The sequence below is a fragment of the Hydractinia symbiolongicarpus genome, chromosome 7 (genome assembly GCF_029227915.1).
Source record: "Hydractinia symbiolongicarpus strain clone_291-10 chromosome 7, HSymV2.1, whole genome shotgun sequence".
Lineage (NCBI taxonomy): Eukaryota > Metazoa > Cnidaria > Hydrozoa > Anthoathecata > Hydractiniidae > Hydractinia > Hydractinia symbiolongicarpus.
In genome coordinates, this window is record NC_079881.1 from 29,495,110 (window position 1) to 29,504,466 (window position 9,357).

Below are 9,357 nucleotides of genomic sequence, written 5' to 3' on the forward strand. Positions count from 1 at the left end.
TTCTTTCTAAGCCATCAACAAACTTTAAAGAAAGTAAAGTGGTTCCTAAAATAATACCACTCATTTTCAAATTTACTCTAAAATAACACCTCACTACTAAAATGTTTTTGTTGATCCATTAAGTGATTCTTAAAATTAAGAATTAGTTGAAGTATAGTAAAAGTTTATGCTTTTAAGTCAAGTGTAAAAAATGGCTTGTTTAGGAAATGGAACAAACAAAGAGAAAAAAAGGTCAAAAAGAGAATAAAGGCAGTGACAAATATGCTGATAAAAATGAAATAGAAAATATAAAAAAAGAAACAAAAAAACTGAAGGAAAGTACAAAATACGAGAAAGAAGAAGGAAAAGAAGATAACAAAGTAGGTAATGAAGATATAAAAACAGAAACAAAGAAGAAGGAAGAAGAGAAAGAGAAAACAAAAAAAGAAGATAAAAAAGAAGCTGAAGAAAAAAGTGAGACAGAAAAAAGACAAGAGGATAAGAAAGAAGTTAAAGAAAAAAATGAGAAAGAAGAGGCTAATGGAGATAATAAAGAAAGCAAAGAGAAAACAATAGAAGAAGAAAAGAAGAAAAAAGAAAAAAAAGAAGAAAAGAAAGAAAGCAAAGAAAAAACGAAAGAAGAAGAAAACAACATGGAAATTAAAAATAAAAAGGAGAATGGTGAACAGGACATTGAAGATAAAAAAAAAGAAAAAAAAGAAACTAATGCTGAATGTAGTGCTACGGTAAGTTTAACTTCTTTAGTTTAACTTCCTACCAATAATTTTAAAAAAGACAGTAAAATTTGTCTTTAAATGCAAAAGTGGTAACGTTTGCTTTATTCTTTTTCATATAGAATTCAAATTTTATTCACTTTAATTGGCAGCATACAAATATTTAAGATTTAATTGTGAAGCTTTTTAAAAATGTTATAACGTAAATTTCTACAGGATGTCATTATTTTTAATTATTTGTTTGATTGTTTTTACCTGTATAAGTTTTGATAGATGTTTTTAATGCCTGATGATGTACTAGAAGTATGAAATGCTTCACAATAAATACATTTTTATGAATTTATATACTTTTTTCAATATTAGGAATAATACACGGCTTTATTTTTGTAATATTAAATATTTAGGAGTTTTAACAAACTTTAAAGCTTAATAGTTACATCTGATTCGTTTCATGTGGAAATAATACATCCAAGACAAAAACTTTGGTTATGATTATAAGCTTGATAAATAAAAACGAAAAAAATATTTCACCACTAAAATATCACTGTAAAGTAACATATGCATCCTCTGCTTAAAAATAATTGAACATTCAATGACACTCACTATGAGCTTCATTTTTTAAATTTCTAGGTAATGTGGAATTCAAAAATCCAAAATCCATTTACTGAAACTATTGACTTTCAATTGGAAATTGCCAAGGTAAAGTACATTAAAAGATCACAAAACTGAAAACATGTGAAAAAAGCTTTCTTGTGTAGACACTAATCAGCATGAGATATTTGTGTATGCAATGTAATAAATGTACTCCACAATGTAACAAAAATAAGAAAAAATTACTGAGACTTTCAAAAGTAATGTGAAAAGAGGCATAGGTTTTGCAAGTGTTCCTTTTTATATAGGAAAGTAAACTTGTCGCTGGAGATGTTGCAAGTATAAACCTACCTTCACAGGTATTCAATTATTTTCTTGCAATAGAACTGACCAAAGTGTTCAACCATTAAACTAATTCCTAATTAATATTTTAGTTATCGTATTGTTTTGCTTTTTGTTATGTTTTATCAGTTTTTAATTAATTTACATCAAGGGATGATTTTTGTCACTTCTAAAGTTTCGGTACCTTTATTAAACAAATTTAAACTTGTGTTTAATCTGGCAATTGGCTAAAATAGAATTTGGTTTCACCAATGAAAAATCTAGTTAATAATGCAAAAAAAGGAACAAAGCAGCTCATCAATATTTTAATTCAACTTGTATGTGTTTCATTTCCGAATTAGGTATCTATAACCAACGATTCTGGCTTCTTGATAGACCATTCTGTAACTATCCTTGATACCAGTGTGGAAAATGAGATAAATGGTATGGAAAGTAAAGGGCCAAGCGAGGATGAGATTCCCAATTTTGTTAGCAGCACACCTAGTGGTTCAAGAAATATTATGGTAATTTCTTCTTTCCCTTTCGCTTACTTCTATAGTTTTATTTTCTTAGTCTTTGGCAGAAAAGTGAAAAAAATGTGTCCTTCTTTAGAAATAAAATATAGGCTTTATAGGATTCACAAAATGTGTAAGATCTCTACCCAAAAGGAAACACCTTACATTATTCTTAAGATCATCTGAAAAGTTGTAGTGCAAAATTAAATGATTCGTTATTTAAACTTATTCACCTGATATGTCCAAAAAAGTGAGTTTACTTGTAGGTAGGAAAAAGGATAGGAAGATTAACAACTTCATTTTATGAAATTGTGTGTTTCTTTATTGATAATAATAATTTTATATGCAGCAAAATCTAGTTCTAAACCTGAAGAGAAGTCTTAATTCCTTGTGGTGGTATCAAACTACCATGCATAACTTTTGAGAAAAAAAGTTCTGAAAAGGGATCCTATCCAGAGATTACACAATCATTAAAGAAACTATGTGTTATACGTTTAGGCTTGAATATAATAACTAAAAAGTCTTTTAATTTGTTTACTTATATTTACATTTTAGCCTCAAGATTTATACTTCAGTGACATAGATGACTCTAACTCTGATAATGAAACTATTTACAATATTCACTTGCCAAGTATGGAACTTGTTGCACCGGTAAGTGAAACATTTCTTCCACCTTAATTTTAGTAGGTTAAACTACGGACCATCTCTTATTGTTGTTTTTTGGTTTTAAATCATGGAAATATTGGTTCAGCTTTTTTAATTTATGATAAAAACAAAAAAACATTAGAATTTTTAATTGAAACAAGTTAGTGTTATTCCCTTTTATTTTAACTTTCACTAGAAAATTGCAGGGCCGTTCATTTGTGGATGTAAGCGACCATTTATTACCAAGTTGATGTATCAGCTGCATTCAGAAAAGTGCATTAAGGTAATTTTTTTATTGATGTTAATTCCATACAACTGTCATCCTTTTGACATCTTGACAATAAAAACAATAAAAACTTTTCTTTCCCACAACAGAACATTTATGTCGCATGCCGTTCTTAATCAAATTCTCAAATTACATTACCACCCACAATCTTGAACAAAAATATTGAGAGAAATACAGTTTTTTCCTCATTTTCCAAATATGTCAAAAGTGTCAAACAGTCAATGCACTGCAGTAGGCAGGCTCCAAAGTCGCTACTTTTGTACACACATAGACCAGACAGACAGCGCTGAAAAGTTTGTAGTTAACCAAATAGCCTAAGAAATTAAGTCCAAATGTGTGAATTTTATAAAAAAATAGCCTACGCAATTACTATGCTCCTTATCCCCAAACCAGCCAATGGAAATATTCTGCAGTCAATTATACTGTACCTAAACACCCAAAAGCAAGTTTTTAGAGAAGTATAAGCCAATTTGATAAGAGCTTATACATAGCAGACACCTCTTTATAGCTGATACTTATAGTTTTTGTGGTGTCCAATATAAAGTTAATGCTTAAATTATTCAAATCTTCTTTATTGTAATTTGAAGCCATTTTTGGAATTATTAAAGTTCCTTAATAAATTCAGAAAATACTGCTTTTGTTTTAGGGAAAGGAACAAGGAAAAAAAGAAATTGGGAAAGACAAAAAGGACGATCCCAGAAGAAAAAATGGGAAAAGTAGAAAAGAAACAGAACAAAGTAAAAGTAATGAAAACAGGAAAGTTTTGGAAAAACCAAATGGAAAAGAGAAAGACGGAGAAAAGAGAATGAAGGAAAGTATAGCAGAAACAAAAGAAGGTACAGGAATAGAATGGAAAAAAACAAATGAATTTAAAGAAATGAAAAATGAGAAAAAGAAAAATGAAGATAAAAAAGAAGAAGAAACGGTTAGAATTTTGTAACTTTTGAATCTAAGTCTTTGGGACATTTTAATTCGGAAAGAAATTAATGTATGTAACGTATCAAAACTGAGTACCTTCAGGTTAAAAAACTTCCGTAATATGCAGACTTTGTAAAAGTCGGAATAATAATAAAGAACCTAAGGAATGAAAAATATATATCGGACAGCGGATTAACAGCATGCTTATGACACTTCAGACACTAACAGTCTTATATTTTTGTTGTTTACATTTTCTTTCTTACAGCGTAAACCTCTGTTGTTTGTGTTTTTAATTGTTGTACAAAATTAAACAAAGTATTCCCCAATATACCTCTGCTACTTAAGTTGCCACTGTTTTAAGGAATTTTTTGTATCAAGAGTGTTTTTTATAAAAAATCCTTTTTTTAAATACAAGAAATAGCGGAAAATTTATTTATGAATGGAAATTTTTTTGTTTTATTTTGATAAATAATCATATTTTTACTTAGGAAAAAAAACAAAAATTAAAAAAAAATTCAAAGGGAGCAAAAAAAGTAAGATTTCCGAAAAATTCGTTTTTTTATTATTTTATTTTATTTTCTCTCTCTTTTCGCTTTAGTCTAAAATTCTCCTGCGATGAATTATTTATTAAATTAACACAAAACACGCTTTAGATAACTTTTTATCTTAACACATAACAAAATGAGGTTGGCTTATCATTGAAACCGTTTTGAAAATCATACCTGTTCTCTGCTGAAATTTCAGCAGTAAAATGATAGTAAAATATAGCAAAATAAACATATTTCAGTTTTTTATCCGAATTATTGTTAAAGTATTTTACCCTTAAAACCATAACCCTTTTATATTTTAGGTTCCATATAAGAAACCTTACCGTTTTTGTGTTTTTTGTAAGAAGATGTGCTCTAAACTTACTGATCACATTAAAAATTGCCATAAAGAACTAGAGGTAGTAAAAAAAACACTAATGCTGAAAAAAAGAGAGCGTGTGAATGCTTTTCAGCAGATGAAAAGATTGGGGATCAAAGAATTTAATGAAAAAGAAGCTGTTAAAAAAAATCCGATATATCAGGGTGAGAAAAAAAGAAGAAAGCATCAAAAATTGGTTAGATGTAGTATTTGTTCTGCTTTTATATCAAAACGATTTTTCTCGACCCACAAACACCGTTGCTCTAAGAAGTTCGACTCTACTGCTGTGCCGATACCGTTGCTTGAAGACTGCCTATTAACATCAACAAGGTTAAGCGATGAATTTATAATTGACGTTTTGGGCAAGGTCAGGGATGACGAATTGGGAGGGATTGTACGAAAGGACGAATTCATCCTGTACTTAGGATACAAACATTATAACAAGAACAAACACAAGAAAAGCAAAATTGCGACTGTAAGAAAAACTGCTAGAAGTGAAATGAGGCTTTTAGCCCAAATGTATAAGGCTGCAATATCGTTTGCAGGCTTTATGGGCACTAATGGTAACGTTATCGATTTATTTTGCCGCGAGAACTTTCACCATTTGTGTGATGCGGTGGAGATGATAACTCAACGTGAGACTGGAAAGATGAAGGCTGGTCTTAGGCATAAAGCCTATTATCTTATAATTAAATCTTGTAAAAGGCTACGTGAACGCTTTTTTATTGAGAAGAAAGAGAATCTATCAAATGAGATTGATTCATTTTTAAAATCAGTTAAGTCGAGCGAGGATACATTTCTCACTAGTGCGCAATATTTATTGGAGAACGAAAAGCTGAGGAAGACAAGAAAACCATGCCAGTTACCACTAGAAGAAGATATAAAGAAACTCCATGCTTTCACATTAAACCGCATCAAACATTTAACAAATGAGTACACTCTGATGACACCATCAACCTTTATAGAACTTCGTAATGTCACCATGGTACGTCTGACTCTTTTAAATGCAAGACGGGGAGGAGAGGTAGGTCGTCTTTTACTCAGTGAGTGGGATGAAGCAGAAAAGGATGGATGGATTGATCAACAAAGGCTACAAACGTTAACTCTATCGGACCGAATGCTTTTCAAATCATTAAAAATTGCCTATTTAGCTGGAATAGGAAATAAACACATTGTGTCAATGATAGTTCCAAATGACACAGTTAAAGCCATGCAGCATCTCTCCAGAGTCGATTTTAGAAAAAGTGCTGGAGTTGCTAAGGATAATAATTTTTTATTTGCAAGTACACAGCTCTCAGACGTACAATTTTCTGGGTGGCATGCTCTCAAAGGTGTATGTTCTAAAGTAACAGCATTGAAAAAACCAGAGCTTATAAATTGGACCAACAATCGCCATAGAGTCAGCACCATTTACGCTAGTTTGGATATTGCAGAGACTGATAGAGAGCTGTTTTACAAGCACATGGGCCACTCCGCCCAGATGAACAAGGAAGTGTACCAATCACCATTGGCATTGCTTAGTGTTACAAATGTTGGAAAAAACTTAATAGATATTGAGACAGGTAGTTTCTTAAAACTTTCTTTCCGATTAAAATATTTCTAACAAATAAGTCCCACCTTTAAATAACCTCAAGCAGCGTTTATCTGAGTTAGTATAATACTTTTTTAAATAATAACTATATTTTCAGATAGTAAGCAGCTATTTAGGGGCAACATACAACCATTTCAGCAATATATCAAGAGCATTCGAAAAGCGTTTACTTTTTAAACACTTTTATTCCATTTGTAGTTCAATGAAGTTCTCAATTTATAACAACCCCTTGTAATACGCCTCCACTTTTAATAAGCGCCACACTCAAAATCTTTCTCTGCGAGATAAGTTGCTGCTATTTTGTTTTATAATATCCCAACACAAATAACTTTATTAATTATTTGCGCTATTTAGTTCTTACAAAAATAACCTTTACATTTGCTCCTTAGGAGACCATAGAAAACGTGACAGAACAAAAAGAGAATCCAAAATTTCTCCATGTAAGTAACACCAATATTTTAAGACTGGTATCTTTCCAGTAAAGTTTATGATTCGTCCAGAAGGTTATTGGTTTGGTCCCTGACTAAGTTATGCTAAAGAGCGTTGTTTTTTTGTTCGTGTTCAGCATGACAATTTGATTGATAACTTTAAGTGATTTCTTGTCATGTCGTTAATGTGGTTGTACAGTTTCTGCAACTGTAATGTCTATTGTTCTGTTATCTTCATAAGGGAGGTAGAGAAAGAGAAAGAGCTGTTGTCATCAAACATACAGAATTGATTTGAGCGAATCATAAATATATAATCGCAGATAACCCTTGCCATATTTTAACTTTTATTGCCTTAGTTCCAACAAGAGCTTTAAAGCGTTTGAAACGGATTGTGGATTCGAGTTCTGATGAGTACGAGTATGATGATGAACATATTGATGATACCAATAGTGAAGACGATGACACATTGAAGACGACTGTAAATAAAAAAGGTACAGTTTTGTGGGGATAACGTGAAAGGATGGATATTTTGAACGTATAAAATATTTTTTAAACATTACCCAAACGTTGCTGAACCTTTAACGGCCCATGTTGCCTGGTTTTATTTCCTTTTAAGTGTTTTACCAGTGCACCGTGTACCATGTTTCTTCTGAAACTGAAAAAAATACCGTAAATAATTGACAACAGGAAATTCTTGTTTTATTTAATTATTTCATTTCATTTACGGAGGAATGGGTTTATTGAAAGAAAGGATTTAATAAATTGAAAAAACTTGGAAGGTTATAATTCAAAACTATTGACAAATTGACGTTGTTTAGCACCTTGGGTGGAAAATCCGAATCAAAATATGGGCCCTGATAAAGGGATCTTTTTTGTTCACGTTTCTTATCAACCTTGTATTTTGAAACTTGATTATAATTTATTTATCATATAGGAAGTATGAAAATAAAGTATAATTTGCGAGGTGAGAAGTTTTTTATTTTCCAAGACTTTAACCGCCCTTACGGAAGGTTATTACACATACGTTGCTAAGAACCAAAAAAAATTCAACCCCCCTTGTTATAATCATCTGGTAAATCAACTCGTCTTCAGAATTTGTAGAAAGTTTTGCATGTTTTGCATGTATTGCACACAACCTTTTGTTAAAAGATGCTTTAAGGGGAGTTATTGCCCAATTGTAATTATTGCTCGTGAAGTTCTTTGTTCGTTAAACAGTAAATTAAGTTATTATAAGATAATATCCGCGACCATTCAATTGACTATTAACGGACGCTGTTAAGGTGCTGTACATTTTATATTTATTTAAAAATTTAACTTTAATTCTAGCAAGCGTTACCGGGGATAATACCAGCATTGACGACAAAGACAGAGCTGAGGAATATAGAAGTGACGATTGTGGCTCCTCTAGTGCAACAAAAAGTGAGTTGTCACTACTTCATTTCTCACTAATAGAAAAATAACAAATCGTTGAAGAGCTTCAAATTCACATTTGGTTGAACATGTCACAAATTACCTGGAGCGTGCATCTTTTTTTTAGGAAAAGAAACAAAAAGTGCCAAATGGGACCAGTTCAACGAGACTTTTATGAAGACTTTTGGTGGGTTTATAAAAAGAACTGAGAGAAAAGCTATGCCTAGTAAGTGATTTTATAGTCTTATCAAAGCAAGTCTACGCTATTCTAAAACTTTGCGATATTAAAAACGAAGAGGAGTGTAAAACAAAAGAAAAGATACATTCTTACAAGTGTCATTTTCTGACAAAAGATTGATAAATTCTGCTAAGTATAAATTGCATGCAAGAAAGTTACAATCAATGACAATAACAAAACATTTGTTTTTATAGGTAGAGAAGACATGGAACGTTTCAACTTGAAATACAAAACAGGTTTTCATTGGACCGCAGTTCGGACGAAAATTAATAATGAGCGCAAAATGTTCGATCTGACCAAGAAAAGACGGCTGTGTGATTTAGGAATACCCTTATGTACAAAATAAAAACATTTCTGGAAACTAGGCGACAGAAAGTATTGCAAGAGTGCTTAAACGATTTATGTAATATTTAATCTTAAAACTTTGGAATTTTTATGTTGTTCACATTTTTACTTATTTTGCACTGCAGAGATAATCCACACCGAGGGTTGAACAATAAATTCGATTTAAGAGTGGTTGCGTTAATATGTACCTCTAAATTTCTATCTCGATTTTAAACAGAGGTGATATTGAAGTCCAGATTTGTTTATTTGTTTTGTTAACTAGTTAGTTTTCTTAATTTTTTCATTTGTTATATTTTCTCACATTACCATGATTTTATGTAACGCTTTTAACCTGTATCTAGCCTGTATATATCAGGAAATAAAAAATATAAAACTTTAAGAATTGTTTCCACCGTTTTCTTTTGAAATCTTTATACAGATTTCAACTTTAAGGCAGTACAAGAGGTTTAT

At 31.1% G+C, this 9,357-nt stretch overlaps 1 protein-coding gene across 2 annotated transcripts; it reads left to right on the plus strand.

Moving 5' to 3' along the window:
• Positions 1–161: 161 nt before the first annotated feature.
• LOC130649180 (uncharacterized) lies at positions 162–9,070 on the plus strand. Of its 2 annotated transcripts, XM_057455419.1 has the most exons (14): positions 162–725; positions 1,344–1,412; positions 1,613–1,663; positions 1,988–2,149; positions 2,696–2,791; positions 2,982–3,068; positions 3,718–3,996; positions 4,840–6,457; positions 6,876–6,926; positions 7,271–7,405; positions 7,849–7,878; positions 8,241–8,333; positions 8,452–8,550; positions 8,757–9,070. In XM_057455419.1, the coding sequence occupies exons 1-14, from the start codon at positions 207–209 to the stop codon at positions 8,906–8,908; spliced, it is 3,441 nt and encodes a 1,146-aa protein (XP_057311402.1). In that variant the 5' UTR covers positions 162–206; the 3' UTR covers positions 8,909–9,070. The 2 variants fall into 2 exon arrangements, with proteins under 2 accessions (XP_057311402.1, XP_057311403.1); XM_057455420.1 differs by lacking the exon at positions 7,849–7,878.
• Positions 9,071–9,357: the final 287 nt, after the last annotated feature.